Raw genomic sequence first — 21,013 nt, forward strand, 5'->3', positions numbered from 1 at the left:
TAAGTGTAAGAAAGGTAAAAAGCTAAGAAAAGATTTAAGTTATGATGGCCTATTAAGTATTTAGAAGACAAAATTAATCTCTCCCCCCCCCCCCATGAAGCAAATACAGTACTGAGGTACTTTACACACCTGCATAAAACCTTAACATTTAGCTTGGTTCTTTAAAAAAAAAAAAAAATCAAACAATGAAAAAACAAAGGCATGTTTTTTACTCTCCACAAAGTTTACCATAAAAACACCAAATGCAATCCACAGTAATACTTTCCCAAGGTAGACAAATAAAAAAGAAGCCCCTGTTGTAAAACAAGGACTAAACAACACAAGCATATTCTGCCTGCATCATGACACAATCCTTAAACCAACAAAGAATAAATGTCAAGTAGAACTTTGTAATGAGGCATTAATGGATTGATTTTAGAAGTTATCTGTAATGAGGTCTCTATAAAATGATGCATGTATAGTTTGCATTATCCTCAATGACAATAGATGGTGGAGGGAAGAAAAATATTGGCACATTTTACCAAAATCAAACCATTCAGCAAATATTACAAAATGCAAAGAACATGCTAATGTAAATTAAAGACATGGCAGAAATTATGGGCGTGCCCATAAAAAGTTGGTGTGCCGTTACCTGTATGTTTTTTCCCCATTATCAAAACACATGGCAAAAAGAGGGCAGATGATTTTAAACGCCACACTTGGGAAAAACAGGTCATGTGGTATGCTGACCAATCAGATGGATTCTAGGAGTGGGTGAACATGGCATGGAAAGTGTGAGAGAATATATTAAACAAGATATTTCAAGGCACTGTGTAACATAACAACTGGCAAACAAGACATCATATGTTCAGTTTTTCAACTAGTTTTAACTAAATTCTATTTCAATTTTTGTCCGGAAACAAAAAGGATTTGCATTGACTGCAAAATACGACAACATTCCCATATTTTTATGCAGCATTTTTGTCCACAAATACAATGTGAAGATCAGTCCCTTTTTAAACACGTGAGGGTTTTCGTGTATTTGACATCTTGGAAAACAGCATTGGGGGGAACCAAATGAAAAATATATCCAGTTCAGATCCAAAATCTATAACAAAATGATTGCCAGACCCCCCCAAAAAACAGACGTACAATACTAAGGTCATAATTAAACTGGAATGAATTCTTAATTACTCCATTGCAAAAAACACAACATTTTTCCATCACTAATACTTTAGTACCTCATCTCAATACATTTTTCCCTTTTCTTTTTACATTCAATAAACTTAAACATATACACTTACACCAGGGAAGTAAAAAGACGTCTTGCCACTATTTCTGGCCTGTAAAACGGTTCGAATTTAACACTAAGATGAGGAAATATTAATAAAACAATCATGAAAGGTCTCCATTAAGACCTCACAAAACAGATATAGGATGACAAAAGAACCATAACAGGCTGAAGTGTCATTACCAAGAAAATAATGTAGGTGTAAGAGCTTCAAAAATGACCAGTTCTTGTTAATGTGACAACCATTTTCCCCCTCTAATCCTGCACTTATGTTAGCATTAACAAAGAAGAGTCATACTAACAGAGGAGGGGTCAATCAAACAAAAATACAACCCCATCCCATTGGTTTGCATACTGAACTTTTAGACAAATCAAAGAGCAAAGTGGACGATGTTTGTGATCATTCACTTCTTGAGCGGCTGGTAGACGGAGGCATTGGGGTCCAAGCTGGATGGACTGGTGTCCATGAACTTGGAGGAATAATGTGGAGTCACAGGGGTCATGTTGTTGGTCTCTGCCGAGTAGGTGATGCTGGGCATGACTGCCATGACCTCTGCGATCTTCTGCTTCAACTCTTTTATCTCCTGCTCCTTCTGCAAAATCTGACCTGTGATCAGGGCAAAAAGACAATAGGTTAGTGAGAGCAGAAGCGGAAATATAGGTTAGATATAGAGCTCTGTTAGGACAAGAAGGCAGACCTTGAGCAATCTCTAGCTGTCGCTTTGCGTCACCAAGTGCTGAAAAGAGATCAAGTTTAATTCTGGTCTCAGCACTCAGACTGTTTTCTAAGTGCTGGGTCTTGTCCTGCATGGCCGACAGCGCTGACATCAGAACCTCTGTGTCCTTTTCGTTCTCTTTATATTTACGCAGCTCCTGCACATAGAGAAATATATGAAGGTACTTTTTAGATTAAGAAAATATTTGAAATTGTCAATATGAAACACCAATCACAACTTATTTTAATGTCAATCATTTAATGTAATTGCTGAGTAAAAAAATGAATGTAGGGTGAGATTGTTTCCATCTGAATGGTATGAAGCTGCTTCCAAACGAGAATAAGAGTTTGCATCCAATAGTGTAGAGGAATCAGGCCGAATCAGACCAATTGTTTGTTCCAGGAATCAGGCCAAATGTTTTGTCCCACGAATCAGGCCAACTCAGATGCCATATCAGACCAAACATTTTGTCCCAGGAATCAGGCCAACTCAGACATCAAATAAGACCAAACGTTTTGTCCCAGGAATCAGGTCAAATGTTTTGTCCCACGGATCAGGCCAACTCAGATGCCATATCAGACCAAACATTTTGTCCCAGGAATCAGGCCAACTCAGACATCAAATAAGACCAAACGTTTTGTCCCAGGAATCAGGGCAAATCAGATGTCAAATCAGACCAAACATTTTGTGCCAGGAATCAGGCCATATCAGACCAAACATTTTGTGCCAGGAATCAGGCCATATCAGACCAAACTTTTTGTCCCAGTGTTACATGATGTAATTGGTTTCCCTCCCACTTTTGTTATTGGTTGCCGTGTTTCTCCCCTTTGCTATGGTTTGTTTGTCTCACTTTCCTGTTCTACTCTGTTGCTCAGTTTTTAGGTGCTGTGATTGGTTCCGTCTCGAGATCATTTGTTGTGATGGACATGGAAATTGACCAATCATCAACTGTGCTTCACGATAATTTTGTTGAAATTGGTTCGCTTTGCTTTTTATGGGGGTTTTTTTTCTCCAGAGAATTTCGTACCGGCAGCAATAGCACTTGGGTGCACTGCACACTAAAAGCGGACCAAACAAGCGCACCGAAACCTCCTTCAGGCCAAATCAGACTAAATGTGCTGTCCCAGGAATCAGGCCAAATCATACCAAACGTTTTGTCCCAGAAATTAGGCCAAATCAGACCAAATATAAATTTATTTTAAATAAATAAATATAGTAAAATAAGTAAAAAAGTTCCAAAGTCCAAACGTATAGAACGTTATTGGAGAGATAATTTTTTTTAATTCACACACTAACTAAAACCAAATATATTTTCTAAACCACAACTTTAACTCATCTTTGTCTTTGAATGTATCATCCTAAATATTGCTATTGGGAAAGCACCATGTCAGCAGGGGCTCTGACTTACTTGCGCTTTGAGCTCAAGCTCTCTGATTTGTTCCTCCTTTAGCTTATTATCGTGCATAAGCTTCTTGCACTCCGACTCCAGCTCACGTATGCGATTCCTCAGTGAGTCTGTGCATTCCCCTCTGTGAATGAAAACGAAAGTCAAGCCCACCAGTACAAAGACAAAACAAGATGCATAAACACAAACAGAGCTCATTATCATTTAAAAGTTTATTCCACAGAAAATACTAAAAGTACATGAATAATACTTCTGGGTTTGTTATCCATGTGTCTCACCTGGAGGCAGCTGCCAGAGCGACAGCACGTGCCGCTGTAGCCTCTTCCATCTTCTTTCTTTTCTTCTCTTCTGCAAGCTGCTTTTCCACTGCAGCTCGCGCTTCCTGTTCTGCCTTGAGCCGCTTCTCCAGCTGCACAATCGTTTGCTTGTCCTTTTGCTTTGCCTGCACAGCATTATGAAGCCTATGACAGAATAGCACATAATTAACACTGGCACAAACAACTGGAGGTAGAGAGATGGAAATGTGCGGATGAAGATACATATATATATATATATATAGGTAAAAATACCAGGTTGTGATTAGCAGTTAACTAGGGTCCTTGGAAACAGACTTCTTTTTCTTATTTTTCTTTTTTCCTTTTAGATTTTAAAGCACTAAAAGTGCTATACAAATAAAAAGTATTATTAAATATGATAAGTGATGGGAATTACTGGTAAAAACAAAACAAAAACAAAACAACAACACAAAAACGACTAACAAAAAAAAAAATCTCTAACTGGTCAGTTACGACCAAATCAGCATTAATATTTTTGTATTTTCAGTTGAAGTAATTTTATTATGTGCTTTTGTATGTTTTACTAGCTTTTGTTTTATTAAATAATTCTGTTTAACTTCATATGCATTTCAAATACATTTTTGTATCTAATATTTATATTTTATTTCAGCTTTAAATCAATTAACTTTGTTATTATTAGTTTTAGTTAACAATAACAAACCAAGCATTTTATTATTCACTGCATTTTAAAGCTGCTGTCTGTAACTTTTTTTGTGTTCAAGATTTATAAAAATTATATAATGAGAATGTACAACATGAATCCATTTTCCAAACCGTGTTTTTGACTTACTCTGAATCATTATGGCACACTTATAATAAGTATTTATGTTGGGACTATTTCAGAGCGGTCTGGCAGGAACCGCTGTGGAGGAGCACAGTACCTGTGTGATCCGCCATAGACATAAACAGAGAGAAGTAGTTCTGGCTGCAATGCTCTTCCGCAAGATGCATGCAGTTCTGTTTATTAACCACTAGAGTGCAAAAAGTTACAGACTGCAGCTTTAAGGTAAATGGTCTTTAGGCAGTTGTAAATGATTGTCCCTACCTGCAACTGTTTACATTTCTCAGTGCTGATAAGGGCACCCACAATGATTTGTGATGTCAATGATACATTTTTAGTCTTACATATTTAAAGTTGGCATGAAACAGAAGCTGTGATCATCTTTTCTTTCATATTGTACAGTATACACATCCGAGTGAAACTTGATTTTGTCTATAGGGAATTGATTGGATTGTTGTGGTTAACTGTGATTGATCTAATCTAATTTTGATCTAAAGGCGACTTTAATTAATTGACACGATTCGTCCTCAGTGAAAAACGCCATGGATGTGTGGCGCAGGTAATCAAAGTTTGGCCCGGTCCCAAATGGCACTCTTTATATGCACTTACGGTCTAGTCCCATTTGTCATTTTAGTTTTCAGAAAGGTGCTGCAAGCTTTGCGGCCGATACGCTACCTCGATGGGCACTTCTGCTGAGCCCGCACTAACAGTTTACCTGACAGTCAAAGTGGCATTACACTGCAAAAGTAGGAAGGCTGCGAGTGTTTAGAGTGCCATCTGGGACAGGGCCTTAGAGTCCTTGGTTTAAGTCCTGGCATATTAGTAACTATTTATTTTTTTGTGCAGATTTCTCACTTGTTTTGCAGCAACTCGTTTTCCTGGCGGAGCTGCCCCAGCTCAGAGCGCATGCTCCTCTCGGAACTGCTCAGAGAGCTGATCTGACTGCGCAGGTCTTGCTCCACCTGTCTGCTCGCCTGCAGGTCAGCCTTCAACTTCTTTATGTCCTGCTCAAGCCTGACAAATGCAGAAAAAGTGAGTCATTGGAGTGTGTATGTCCTGTATATTCAATCAGACCACAGTAGTTGCTGCATGAGGAGTCTTACCGCACTAATGCATCTGGCTTACTGAGCTGGTTGTTAGGTATACAGTTCTCCATCAGATCTCTGGGAGGTGCAAGATTCTTCCCTGCACACTTCTGTTTCTTTTCACTCCTGCTGGATGAGGAGGATGGTACGCTGCCATTGGTGGAGTTGTGGCTATGGGGGGAGGAGTTTTTGTAATGTTTAGAGGGGGCAGAGCCTCCTCCTCCACCACCTACCTCCTCTTTTAAGAACAGGTTCTCTGCGCTGCCGCCGAGCTCGTTGTTGAGTCTCTTAGTGTTTAGGTGGTTCTCCATATACTCAATGTCCTGTAGTTTAGCATCCACAGTCTGTAAGATGTTGTTGTTTATTCCTATGCTGTGCTGCTGCTGTTTTTTGTCTTTTCCCCCATCTTTGCCCTTCTCCTTATATTCCAGTTCAGGCAGAGAGATGGGCAATTTCTTGGTAATAGCAGTGCCGTTCTGAGCCACTAACACAGAGTCTGCTTCAGACATGCCTTTTGAGGTGGCTGCCAAAAGAATGAAAGAGAGATTAAGGTAACAAGGCAATGCTGTCTGACTGCTATGACAACAAATGAAAAATACAAATTGTAAAGCATCATGCAAATTAATAGGCCATGTAGTACTACCATACGACCAATTTAATTTTTGCACAGTGTGCACAGTATGAAAATGTTCTGCAAGGATGGAATATCCAGACAACAAACAATAGGCAAAACATGTGGTATACATCTTAAACACACAGCATGGAGTATGGTTTATTACAATGCAATGCACTAAAATTGACCTTTTCATTCCCAGCGTGATATCAACCAGGACTTTGAACATATTTTTGATAGGGTTGCCAAACATTACACACATTTTGTAATAAAAATGTAAAAGAACTATGTTCACGATGATAACTGGTTTGCAATAAAAGTCTAGTGACAATGAAACATTCAGAAACATTGTCAGAAACATTTCAAGTTTATTGTTATTGTTTCACATAATAGTTAAAAAAAATACTAAAGAAAAAAAATACACTATTGCACGTTTGGGGCCATTAAGATATCGTAACAGCTGAGCTGCCTGTCATATTGTGAAAAATTATTACATTTTAAAATGACTTTTCTATTTGAATATATTTGAAAATGTAATTTACGCCTGTGAATGCAAAGTTTAATTTTCAGCATCATTACTCCAGTCTTCAGTGTCACATGATCCTTCAGAAATCCTTCTAATATGCTGATTTTCTGCTCAAGAAACAATTCTTACTGTAATCAGTGTTGAAAACAGTTATGCTGTTATTTTTGTTAAACCCGTGATATTGTTTTTTCAGGATTCTTTGATAAATAGAATTTTTAAAAGGGCATTTATTTGACATAGAAATCTTTACTGTCACTTTTGATAAATTTAATTAATCCTTGCTGAATAAAAGTATACATTTCTTTATTTTTATAATATTAACAAAACATTCCAATTTAGAAGTAATAAGCTATTTTCTAATCTGTTTTTGACCCTTTCTTTTGAAAATTCCATTCTGATATGATGGCCATATTGAAGACTTGGAAGTAAATGCCCACTGCTATGATTAGATTAGTTAACAGTTTTTCACATTTAAAAATACTTTTTTAACATGACTGGCGCCATTACACGTGGAGTTGTTTTGAAATCTTCCGATGTTGAAAAATATCTTGTTGCATAGTTAAAACATTTGCCAATTATGTGAAATATTTATGTGTTTTACACAAGTCTTGGTTGTGGCAAATAAAGTTTAGGTACTTGGAGTTACCCCAGTTATAGCTGACAGGAAAACTTAGTGTATCGTGTAAACAAATTATATATAAATGTATCATTGTTTGTCACACTGTCATTCTTAGGCTATTTATTGTTCATCCTTATCAATAATGTGAAAAACGAATACAGTCATTTGCAGTGTCGTGTTTCAAATAAAATGAAAAGAGTTGCAATGTTGTACTGATGACAAAACAGAAGATCTCGCTCACTTTTATTCATATATATATATATATATATATATATATATATATATATATATATATATATATACACACACACGATACGCTCTCGGACTAAATATAAAATACCTTAAACTGTGTTCCGAAGATGAACAGAGGTCTTACGGGTGTGGAACGACATTAGAGCGAGTCATTAATAACAACAATTTCATTTTTGGGTGAACTAACCCTTTAAAAATAAAGTTCAACTACACTTCCCTAATGATATGATCACAAGGGAGACACTGCGAAGACTGTGTTTATCCATAACTTGGCACTTCAGAGGCATCTCTATGGTTTTGTTGCTAGAGAAATCCTGTGTTTGTCTCTCTCTTATATTTATTAATATATGAAATGCACAAATTGGTGGGCGGGGCTAAAGAGGCAACAATGTAAAAGTAGGTGTTGACACTTCTGCAGAGGTGGTCTTTTGTCACACTAGTATATTTTTATAGTACAATGACCTCATGTAAACTTGATTTCTCAACTCATGACCCCTTTAAAAAATGTCTAACTGACCTCAAACAGTCATTAATCATATGGCAATGGGATCATGCTTGTGATGATTTATGAATGACCCATGTTTTGTCTTTGCGTCATAGATTTAACACATTATTTAAAAAAATTATTGTATTATCATATTGGCCAAATGGTGATCTCACCCTCCTCTGCCTCTCGTTCCTGTCTCTGAAGCATCTGCTGTTCTGGGGGCAGGGCCTGCTGTAGGAGCTGCATGTAGAATTCATTTTCCTTCTGCACCTCCTTTTGCTTTCGCAGACGCATCTTATAGCTCACGTAACTCTTGAAGCCGAAGCCCAGCGTCACCACCGGATAGCCTATGCTGCAACGAAAGGGTTAGAATAGAACAGCATTCAAAAAAAAAAAAAAATTGGTACAACTAGTGATGACTCAACATCAGACACCTTCAGATAATGGCAACACTCCCGTGCGCTGCTATGGAGACGCCATCAGAGTGTTTACAAATACAAAACTGCCTACTGGGATCTAAGTAGTACAGTTACATTAGATATTTACTACATGTTTAATAAATCAAACATTTGTGAAACTTTATGTGGTGTGACTTTGTGCCTGCAGAGATATTTCACCAACCTTTAAAGAGGACCTATTATCCATTTTTCAAGTAATATATGTTTGTAATGCTCAGAAGAGCCAGGACATATTTTAATATAACTCCGATAGCAATCAGGGGGTAATTTTCATTTTTGGGTGAACTATCCATTAATGTTTAAATGTTCCAAAAAACTAAATTTTTCACATATTTTACATTGCTGTAGCACTTCTCTTCCCAGTCTGCAACGCTCTGTTACACTACAATTGAGGAATTTTAAGGAATTCCGAACAAGTTCTTACTTTAGAGTGGACTTTGTGCTTTGTAATTTTGCAGACCTTTTTCATGCTCAAACAGCAACATTACACACTAAGGAACAGTGAAAATGTAAACAAAGCATAATTGGACCTTTTTAAAATGATACAAACCATCACGACTTCCTTTATGCAGCATGAACATACTTAAGAATTGATCCTTTTAAGTTCCACAACTGAAAGTACGTCATATTGGTTAGGAACAACATGAGGGCAAGTAAGCGTCAAACAAATCTTACCAGTGGGCTGCGAATGGACGGCAAAGGTCTACATGAAAATGTTTCAAATCTTTGAATCGGATGGCTGCTTCGATGTAGACGAAAAGAATCCACAGAGAGACAGTGGGCAGACACACACCTCGCTCTGTAAAAGAAGAAAACAGAAAAACTATATATAACAGTTGACAATTGAATTTGATCTCTAGCCTGCTGTTAATAGTTATGACATTCTTACGGCATATATAGGCATGCATAAAACTATGACTTTGAGCCCATTAGTGACCTTCAGGGTCATCAGACACCTGAGGGGTTATATAAAAGGCAACTAGTTGTTTGGCAGATCAATACAATCACACAGGTTTTACAAAACAAGCTCTAGGCTGCAAACTAAACCCCAGCTTGCTGAAAACACCCTCTCTTGTTGAGACAAGCCGCAATTTGTGTGTCAGCAGGAGCAATCAGTCACAGTTCAAGGCATACTGAAACAGTTTTCAAGGAACAATCACTCAGTGTCAGCAATTATTTTCCTCCTCTCTCCTAAGGTTTTACTGAAAAGACCCAAGAAAAGGACATATAATGACAAGAGCACTCAACAATCTAACAAAGATATCTGCTGTTTACTCAGTTAGTTTAAATTCAAGAACAAGGTAAAGCTCTACACATGGACAAGTACTGTATATCACCAAGGATACATTAAATTGATCAAAATCATTAAAGACATTTATTAGAATACAAACATTTCTACATCTAATATATGCTTTTATTTTGAACTCTCCATTAATCAAAGCACTCTTAAAAAACTCTTAACATGGCTTTCCACAAAACTATGAAGCACCATAACTGTTCTTAACATTGATAATAATAATATTATTAATAATAATAACAATAAATAATAAAAATAAACAACAAGAACAAGAACAAGTTTCTTGAACAGCAAAACAGAATATTAGAATGATTTCTGAAGGATCATGTGACACTGAGAACTGAATTTATGATGCTGTAAATTTAGCTTTGCCATCACAAAAGTAAATTACATTTCTACAATTTAAAATATATTTTGATTAATATTTATTTTGATATTTAGATTAATACTTAAATAAATGCAGCCTTGGTGAGCAAAAAAAAAAAAAATCTTACTAACTCCAAACTTTTGAACGGTAGTATACATAAACTATGATGTCAATCACCAACAAAAACAATGCTACTTGCTCATTATTCTTTTATGCAATCATCAAACATTCATGATAAATAGTATCCAGAGAGATCAAAATGGTATCGTTTGCATAAGAAAAGCCCTTTTAACATTTCCCTCTCTGCCAGGTAAGTGAATAGTAGTGTAATATTTAGCAGAATGCTCCTGATTTATGCCACTGAATAATAAGTGACAAAGGCTTTTGGGCTCTTACACCCTATCAAAACCTCTGATGGAGTATTTCAGACATTAATGTGGAATAAATTGGGTTTCTTGAAGCACAACATGGATCCATGTGCCTGCAGTTTTCATTGGTCAATGGATGCCTATGGCAAAGCATGCAACTTTCAGTTGCATGATGGAGCATCACTTTCACAAACACTTGCCATGCACCATCCCTATCCAATCAATATATTCCCAGCATTCTCTGAGTCTAACATTCAATCAGTTCTAATGTGCAAGTGCCCTTGCTCCTAAAAAACACTTATGAAAAGTCAGACGGTGCTTGAGCAATATTGACATACCTGTATGCCACACGTACTGTACCCAGACATACGTGCTGGCGGCGAAGAACAGCCATTGCTTGGGGATAAACAGGAGGCAGATGATGTCTGATGTGAATGCTACACACACGAAGAACACAGAGAACGCCTGTTGGATAAGAGAAGAGTATAGAGATGATCAATTTAACCAATGTAGAACATGTCACTCACAGACATCAAGACAACTTTGCAAAGAACCAAGAAGACGGTGAGCCATTACTTGCTCAATTACACAACACCAGGAATTCAAATACTCACCAATCCCTGATATCTAAAGGAATCATAAACACTCCTGATGAAGAGCCAGAAAGGCCACAGATACTCGAACCTGAACTCCAGAACGAAATCGGCCAGCAGAACCAGCGCCCAAACAACCAGGAACTTCAGGTACAGAAAGGTACTGCCAGATCAAGAGAAATCATAATAATAATAAAAAAACACATCAATATCCATGTCTTAGGCAAACCCTTTTTATAAATGAAATACACACACATATATATATATATATATATATATATATATATATATATATATATATATATATATATATATATATATATATACACACATACACACATATATATATACACATACATATATACATATATATATATATATATATATATATATATATATATATATATATATATATATATATATATATACACACACATATATATATATATATACAGATACATATATATATATATATATACAGATACATATATATATATATATATACACATACATACATATATATACACATACATATATATATACACACATACATACATACATATACACATACATACATACACACATACATACACACATACATACATACACACATACATACATACACACATACATATATATATATACATATATATATATATATATATATATATATATATATATATATATATATATATATATATATATATATATATATATATATATATATATATATATATATATATATATATAAATAAAGTGGGAATCCCACTTGTTAAAACTACGAATAATATACTTAGCCAAAATGAGGTCTTAGCAGAGTATATCTGTGTAGTTTATGTTTATATAAGCTTCTTTCAGATGGACCGCAGATATAAAGTTTCAGTCGACACAGTGTCATGTGGAGGTTGAACAAACCAAAACTTGCAGGATCAAGTTACTCACATGGTTTAATCTACACATCTTTCTAGAAGAAAAACAGTCTAAAAACAATAATTTCGTTTTAAGATTCCGTCATAACATTCACCTGACACCTCTATAAAACAGTGAAGGCGTCAAAAACGTTACAATAATGTGGCATAAACATTTGGCAGTTTAGGTGGATTCTGGTAGACTATCTTGTACTAGCAACAATCCAGCTTCCAGTTCTTAAAAGTATTTTATTTATTTATTTATTTATTTTACATGTGAAGAGCATTTGAATCATTTAGAAACATTTTACCACTATAACAAGCAAAAACAAACAAAAAAAAACCCTTTTGTGCAACAAAAGGTTCTGTGGGCGTTAAAGGATCTTAATGTAACCATCAGTACCAATAAGGAACCTTTATTTTTAAGAGTAGCTGGTTGACCAGCAAAAAAAAAAAATCACCAGTTACCATGATCCAAAACAAACTGGATCTTCCAGCAAGACATGGTGATGATGATGATGGCTATAAAAGACCACTGCACAACTTAAAGAACATTCATTACATGGCCAGGACTAAATGTAATGCTTATCAATCCAAAGTATGCACTATTGAAGCCCGTGGATGATACAAAAAAGCCAGCATCCATACATATTTGCTTTACTGAGAGGAGCCCTTGCTTTACTGAGAGGAGATATATCCTGGTCTAAGCTACAGTCAGGCCACAGTGAATGATAACATTGAACTGTCATCTGTATCTGACTGTGACAGCTCATTTACGACCAAGCTCCGCTCAAAGACGCCATTACGGTGCGGTCGACTGGCCGTGAGATTCTCCGTCCGTACCTGCTGTGAATACCCTCGGTGATTCGGTTCCGTTTCAACGGGCGACGGAGTTTGCTGCAGTCCGCATTGCGCCGCTTCATTCTCCACCCTTTAGAGTCCAGTAACTTTAAACACTCGAGGGAAACTACGTGAGCGTCCTAATACTGATGAGCATCGCTACGTCAATGCATGGATGTCAGTGTTTTCCTTTTTCCAGACACAAAGAAATAAATAAAAACACTGCGTGAGGCCCTCCCATTTTTATTCTGGAAGCCTCGTGACGTAACGACGTCGTGCTTTACGTTCGCAAGGCAAGATGGCGGCGTACTGAGCAGTCAACTCTTCTGCCTGATTTTCATTATTATTTTGTAGAGGTAAGTGTTATTATTGAGATAAACCATGGGTGTGAAGGTTTGTATAGTGATACATAAGTAAAACAAGTGGCATATTTTATTAACCTTCTGTATATAAGTGTAGCACATTCGACCACTCCAACACATGCCTTCAGCCATGCTTGAAACAATAATTTGTTGGGACATGTCGCTAGAATAAAATTATGATTTGAATTAAAGTTTGGCGATTAGAAGTGATGACCTGTCTTGTATATTTTATATTAAAATTTGATTATTGTTTTGCGCGTACGTCATGAACAGAGACGGTTGGTTTCACAGATCTGATCATGTCAACATTGTGTTTGCGTTAAATAATGTTGCACAACTATTACAACATTCGCAAACAGACCTTTTACTTGGCCATTTGATTTCTACCAGTGTTGTTGTGATGTTAAATCACTTATGTGATTATTTAGTATTAATGTAATTGTATAGGCTACTCTCCATTATTTTCTTTTAAAACAAATACCTTTTTTTGTTTAATGTTTCAGATAATGTACACAAACATCAATGCAGTATTACAACTGTAATAATACGTAATTTTGTAATATGTAAATTCAATCATATTTATTAAATTGCTAGTACATACTGTCACATTTTGCACATCTGTATATAATATCCCTAAATATATTTTTTGTCTCTGCCTTGTGTGTAAGTAGTAGTGTATTTTATTATAATAAAATAGTATACTATATTACATATAATATTTCATATTAATTGGTGTGTAATGGGTCGATGACGTGACACCTACATTTTCTGTCCGTTTGCATTTTTTTTCAGTTTAAAACTGGTTTAAATGCATAAAAAGATACCATATATCAGTGCCTCTCATCCGTAATGTTTTTAAAAAAACATTAATTATTTGTAATTTGTCTTTTATTTAAACTGTCAAAATATCATGTGTTGCCTGCAACTCTCATGATGTAAATCTAGTAGTCTAAATGTATTGTCTTCACTATTTGGCATGATTTTCAAAGTGTTGTGTAATCCTGCACAAAGTTGCAAAGCATTTGTTTATTTATTATTATTTCTTTCATGTACAAACAAACATTGCAGATGATGTCCATTTTATGAAATATCATCTGGTACGATCATCAAGAGACTTTTGGACTTTTATGTTGAAATCCAATTAAAGATAGGAAGTTGCATCATATACCAATTTCCCAATGACCCAGGGTGCTTCTCAATATCCCTCCTCGTTTCCTCGCTCCTCCGTCCTCCATTCTATGACCCGGAAACCGATGGAGCTCAGCCATCTTGTAGGACTTCTCAATTCTTTAATTCCACCGCGGGGATAGAGGAGTGAGGAGGCTTCCTGAGGAGTCATGAGCGAGGATACACTGGAGTATCCTTTGCGGAAGTGCCACAGTTTATTAATAATTATTATTATTATGTTTACATGTACAAGACACAAATGTTTGTCAAAAAAACAACACCTGACTTATTCGACAACGCTTTGAAGTGACGTTATAGGGAGCGAGGATGGCCCTGTCCCAAATGGCACCCTAAACCCTCACGGTCTTCCTCTGAGTCCGCACTTTCACAATGTAATGCCGCTTTGACCGCCGGGTAGAAGTCCTCTGCGTAGCTCGCATACTTGCGGGCTCAGGTGAAGTGCGCATTGAGGGTGCATAACGGCCGCTCATGAGCACCTTTCTTTAAGCTTTAATGATGAATGGGAGACCCTACCGTCTTGTGGACTTAACGGACACGCGCACGCAATGGCTATTGTAAGTCCACAAGACCGAAAGTGCACATGAAGTGTGCGATTTGGGACATGGCCGATATATCATTTCACTTGATTCAATTCCTCTGTCCTCACGTCTTTTCCTTGCGTCCTTCCCTCGCATCCTGAAGGGGTGAAGCTAAGGCGTGAGGAAAGGAAACGAGGCTGCACAAAATAAGAATTGGGAGGCACCCCCATTGAAGCAGCAAGCATGTTTGTAACTCCCTCTCAAAAAAACAATTCTGTGAAATTAATAAAATATGGTTTAAATCTAATTTAGGTATGACATTTATTGTTTATTGATCATTTAATCGACTTTTAATAAAATTTGAGATCTTCATGTCATTTGGAGCGACCACTCATTATGTGGTGCTACCAATAATAGCAATTACTGTATGACATTTTTTTCCTCCCTTTGTAGCACTCAAATGTAAAGTGCTTTATAAATAAAATGTATTATTATTTTATTATTATTATTATTATTATTATTATTATTATTATTAAATGAAAAAATTGAATATCTAATTTCTTTGGTTGAAATAGGAATAACTGATACAGAATGCTTAAGCGAATGTTTTTTTTTTGTAATGATCGGTTTTATGCAATTTACAAGAAAAACAAGTCTGTTCAATGAAATTAAACAAAAACAAAAAAGTAAGATCATTTGCAAAAACTGCAAATACTTTGTTTATAAACACTTTAATCACTGATAACTTTGAAAATAAATATTTTTTTTAATAAATTTTATTTTTTTCAAATAAATTTTAGGATAAATTACACAACATTTTTTAAAGCTACGGCCAATTCATCTAGATGAAAAAAAATCTCTTAATTTGAAATTTAAATATGAATGTATGTGTAAATAACATTCTTAATGTGTGTCAAGTCCACTTTATTTATTTAGTGCTTTTACAATGACGATTGTTTCAAAGCTGCTTCACAGTGTTAAACAGGAAACTATGCAACAAAATTTATTTTGGCTGTACAGTCGTCCTGGAGAAAACGGTGATATTTCATCTTATTTCAATGTATTATATAGCGACAATGTGGGCAGATCAGTAATATAGTTGATACAGTTAATTTTAGTAATGAATTTTATTTGGAAATTTAGTTGAAAACTTAAGCCCCGTTCACACCGCCAGCGATTTTGTCACTGCATGTCACCAGCGCCAGCAAATCATGTCGCTAGTGGCCGTTTCCACTACGGGTTGCATATAAACGTCATTAAATAGTACCGTTTTCATTACTAGTGTTTTGCAGAACAGAGCAAGTTATTATTATATACACACTGTACTGTAATAGGTGCATGCAGTTTAGTCAAAACGTACTTTATATCCCCACAATCCCAGACACGTTTTTCCATGCATCATTTTTTAAAATGTGTCTCTGTATGTAGGCTACACAGAGACATATCGTAAAGAACAGGGGACTTGCTAAAAGCTAATATCAACAACTCCTCCGGACACCACAGTAACAGCAGTAAAGCAGACGGATCACATGCACTCCTCTGACTTCACTCCTATTGGTTGTCGCTCCGCGAAAATCGCTTCTCGTTTGCATAAAGTATGATATATATATATATATATATATATATATATATATATATATATATATATATATATATATATATATATATATATATATATATATATATATATATATATTATATATAAATAATATATATATATATATATTATATATAAATAATATATATATATTATATATAAATAATATATATACACAAGACCCATGGCTAAAATTGAAATGTTGAGATCATATAACTTCATAATGATGTTACACCACCTGTTGCTTTTTCTCGTTTCAGCTTTTAGAAAGTACATAAAGATGCCTGCAGTACTGAATCTCAGCAATGAGGTGGTCAAGATGAGGCCGGAGGTTAAAAGGGTGAAGGTGCTCCTCATCCGGAAACTCACCCGTCAGATCTCAGTTCTGGAGAAGAAGAAGGGAAATGAGGCAGATGTGGAGAAGTTCCGCAGGCGAGCGGCGAGACTTCGGGAGGAGATCCATGAGCTGAAAGTCATTGTGCCCGACAGCGTCACCAAGGCCGCCTTACAGAAGGACATCAGCTTTGACAAAGTGTGCCGGAATCAAGAGGCCAGCCTATCCGAGCGGGCCACCGCCCGCATCGCCACACATCCACAGTTCAGCAAGAAAATCCTGAGTATAAAAGCAGCCATCAAAGCTTTCAAAGATGAGAGAATAAATGCAAGAAAAGCAGAAAAGCAAGCAAAAGACATAGAAGAAATTGTTACGTCGCAAGATCAGCCACAAGTGGATAATGATAATGTTGGTTCAGAACAATCAAACGATGATGATGCGAAACGGAAAGAGAAGGAGGGTGACAAAAATACAGTGGAACAGCAAGAAGAGATTGATGGTTCCTTACAGGAGAGCCAGAAGATGAGTCCAGAGACATTAAAAGAACAGACCAATCAGTGCCAGAAGGAAGTAACACTAACAGATGAGGTTAGTTTATTTTGAGTGGTGTGAGTAGATTAGATACAGAGTACAGGTACAATAATTGGTCAAAACTATAAATAAAAAAAAATTGTTAAATGAAGAGTTATAGCAAAATTAATCTATCTCATGTTGTTACTCTGTCAGTGGAACACAAAAGGAGAATTTCTGAAGAATCTTTTCATGCCTTCTGTGTGAATTTATATGATTTGTGTGTAGAGCACTTTCGATTCAAATATTGCTCGATTACACACATTGTGTCAGATTCAATATGCATCTCAGGATCAAACATCATTGACAAAAATTGTGACAAAAACATATGATGAGTGATGTTATCTAACAAGTGGTTATCTAACTAATTAATATTCATAGTTTCCATGGCCGGTTTCCATATCCACATTCCCAAAACAACAAATTGAGGCCAAAAATCAGATAATAATTCTGACTAAATAAAGTTTGAAACCTGAAAATGTCTTTACGCTTATTTAATAAAATAAGAAATTTGAGAGGAACTGGAATTTGATACTAAAATCAAGTTTTGAAACCTTGAAAATAATGATACATTTTCTCTTTTTTTCTAGTTAAGAACAGTTTAGTTCAGAAAAGTTTGGGGTCAGTGAGATTCATTTTTTGTTGTTGAATAAATTATTACTTTTGCAGCCTTGGTGAGCATGAGAGACTTTCTAATTATTGTTTCTTAAACTTCTTTTGTTGTATTGTAATTTAGTTGAAAATATGATATGCTCTGTGCAAATTAGTACCTTTACAATAATATTGTTTGCTGCTGTTGTCTTTATAAAATAAATAATTTCAAGACAGATTCTCCCTACAGAACCGACCATGACCCCAAAACTGAGGGTACATACTTCAGAAATACAATTTTTTGTTCCACTGAAAAACAATAGCATACAAGTTTGGGATGAAGATGAGTAAATAATGGCAGAATATTCCTTTTTAGATAAACTATTCCTTTGAATGTCATGCTTTTATTCAATATGTAGACTCTTGTGGTAAACAACATTACTCTAAAGAACTCTTTACATGAAGATTAATATGAAAACAAATCATCTTACAGGACTCATCTGAAATAGTGGATGTCCCACTGGAGGTGATCAGGATGAGGAAGGAAGTGAAGAGGACAAGGGTGCTGATCATCAGTAAGATGGCAGAGCAAGTGGCTGCTCTGAAGAAGAAGAAGGGTCAGGAATCTGAGCTGAAGGAAAGCCAGGAGAGAGCAGCAGGAATAATGAAAGAAATTCAGGCTTTAAGAAATCTTAAACCAGATCAGGTGACCAGGACAGCACTTCAGGAGAACACTGAGCTTGAGAAAATTTTGCAGGACCCTCAGGCAAGCCCAGTGGACAGAGCCATCGCTCGTATCATCACACATTCCCGCTTCATCAACAAGCTCCAGAAGGTCAAAGAAGCCGTCGAAGAAGAAAGAGCAAAGACAATGGAAGCTGAGCAGAAAAAAACTGATAGACTGGACATGGTACAGTCCAAGAATGAAGATGAGGAACCAGAAGAGAAAGATGAGGAACCAGAGGATGACGACAACTATGAGAGCAAGGAGGATGTTGACACAGTAGTAGAGGAAAAATGTAAGAGTTTTTCCACAGAGATCCATAATCCTGCTGTTGTGGAGCCAAACGAGAGTAAAGACACTGATGCTTTTGAATTACCACCATCCAAGAATTCAGAGGCCACGGCTCCAAATGTCAAAAGTTCTCCTAAAAAGTCTTCAGCTGGAAGCAGTACAAAGTCTACACCGCCAGAGCACATTGGTAAGGTAGCAGAGGAAAAATGTAAGAGTTTTTCTGCTGAGCTCGCTAAGCCTGGTGTTGTAGAGCCAAGCAAAGGTCAAGACCCTGATGCTTTTGAATTACCACCATCCAAAATCATCACAGCATCTTCAGAAAGCTCCAGTGAGGTCACAGTTAAATTACAGAATGCAGAGGCCACGGCTCCAAATGTCCGAAGTTCTCCTGAAAAGTCTCCAACTGTAAGCAGTGCAAAGTCTACACCACCAAAGAACATTGGTAAGGCAGTAGAGGAACAATTTAAGAGTTTTTCCACTGAGATCGATAAGTCTGGTGTTGTAAAGTCCAGCAAAGGTAAAGACCCTGATGCTTTTGAATTACCACCATCCAAGATCATCACAACATCTTCAGAAAACTCCAGAGGGGTCACAGTTAAATTAGAGAATGCAGAGGCCACGGCTCAAAATGTCCGAAGTTCTCCTGAAAAGTCTTCAACTGTAAGCAGTACAAAGTCTATGCTGCCGAAGAACGTTGGTAAAGCAGACAAAGAAATGGAGGTCACCTTAAAGTCAGAAAAGAAACAAGACCTACCTGAGACCAAAAAGCTTGAGGCAGATGAAGAGAGCGATTTATCAGATGAGGATGAGGATGAGGATGAAGAGAAGGAATATTTCGATGACAGCACAGAAGAACGTTTCCATAAGCAATCATCTCAGTCTGAAGACAGTGATGATGACGACTTCTTCCTGGGCAAAGTGAGCAAATTCAAGAAACGGAAAAGCAACCAAGGTAAAGTCGAGGAGAAAAAGAGTGAGCTTCAAAAACCTGACAAGGAGGCCAGCAACAAACCTCACGAGACAAACCTTGGCAAATTACAGTCCGTGTTCTGCTCAACTTTGTCCAAATCCTCCATCTCCTCTCAGAAAGCAAAGTATGGGTCTCACAATGATGGGTCAAGACCTCCTCGATTCCAAAATCAAGGAAAAGGTCCTGAGAATAGGATGAAAACATCTCAATATAAAGGCCAAGACATTGGCGCTGACAGGAGGATGGATCCTGTCAAACCCAACAGACAGACTTTTAAAGTTGCTGGACAAAGGCAAGTGGGACCTTCAGGGGCAGGGAGGGGAAGGTCACAGTTTGAGCAGTATCAGTATCAGAACCAGAATCCCAGAGGTCCACCTGGAAACATGTCAAATCCACCCCAGCAGTCCCTTCATCCCTCGTGGGAGGCTAGCAGGAAAAGAAAAGAACAGCAGGCACAAATCACAGTATTCCAAGGGAAAAAGATCCGATTTGATGATGATGATTAAGAAACGTCTCGTAAAATGTATTTAATGCTTTCATGTTTTGAGTATAATTCTTGTATTAAAACACAGATAAAACACAATTGTTCTTTGTTTCTTTACAGTGAAGGACCAGTAAAGCTAATGTGAATTTCCAGTAATGTCTTCTACATATTTAATAGATAAAACTGCAAAGTTTTTATCTTTCTTTAATTGCATCTTCAAAGTCCAAGTCCTCATTTGTATTCTATATTGTTTAAAACAAAGATGTTAACCTCATAATATGACCAATTTGATTTATTTTGCCTGTTGTAGTTTTCTAGGCTAGTTTTCTTCAACTGTACACATGGATTGTACTGTACACAGAACCCTTACTATAAAATTATTGAAATAAAGTCGCTCTTATTGTTATTTGGTATCATGAATATACTTTTATTTTAAAATGTTCCACTTGAATGTTAATGTTTAT

At 36.5% G+C, this 21,013-nt stretch overlaps 2 protein-coding genes across 2 annotated transcripts; one reads left to right on the forward strand and one right to left on the reverse strand.

The window, feature by feature from the left end:
* Positions 1-188: 188 nt before the first annotated feature.
* Positions 189-13,151, reverse strand: maco1a (macoilin 1a). Its single transcript, XM_067426757.1, has 11 exons — positions 12,924-13,151; positions 11,194-11,335; positions 10,918-11,044; positions 9,223-9,346; positions 8,263-8,441; positions 5,611-6,115; positions 5,363-5,521; positions 3,670-3,852; positions 3,395-3,515; positions 1,969-2,143; positions 189-1,877 (listed from the first exon to the last, which is right to left on the reverse strand). Exons 1-11 carry the CDS (start codon positions 13,001-13,003, stop codon positions 1,675-1,677), a joined length of 1,998 nt encoding a protein of 665 aa, XP_067282858.1. The 5' UTR covers positions 13,004-13,151; the 3' UTR covers positions 189-1,674.
* On the forward strand, positions 13,134-20,955 carry srfbp1 (serum response factor binding protein 1). Its single transcript, XM_067426755.1, has 3 exons — positions 13,134-13,276; positions 16,846-17,507; positions 18,574-20,955. Exons 2-3 carry the CDS (start codon positions 16,866-16,868, stop codon positions 20,569-20,571), a joined length of 2,640 nt encoding a protein of 879 aa, XP_067282856.1. The 5' UTR covers positions 13,134-13,276; positions 16,846-16,865; the 3' UTR covers positions 20,572-20,955.
* Positions 20,956-21,013: the final 58 nt, after the last annotated feature.

The sequence above is a fragment of the Pseudorasbora parva genome, chromosome 19 (assembly GCF_024679245.1).
Source record: "Pseudorasbora parva isolate DD20220531a chromosome 19, ASM2467924v1, whole genome shotgun sequence".
Classification (NCBI taxonomy): domain Eukaryota; kingdom Metazoa; phylum Chordata; class Actinopteri; order Cypriniformes; family Gobionidae; genus Pseudorasbora; species Pseudorasbora parva.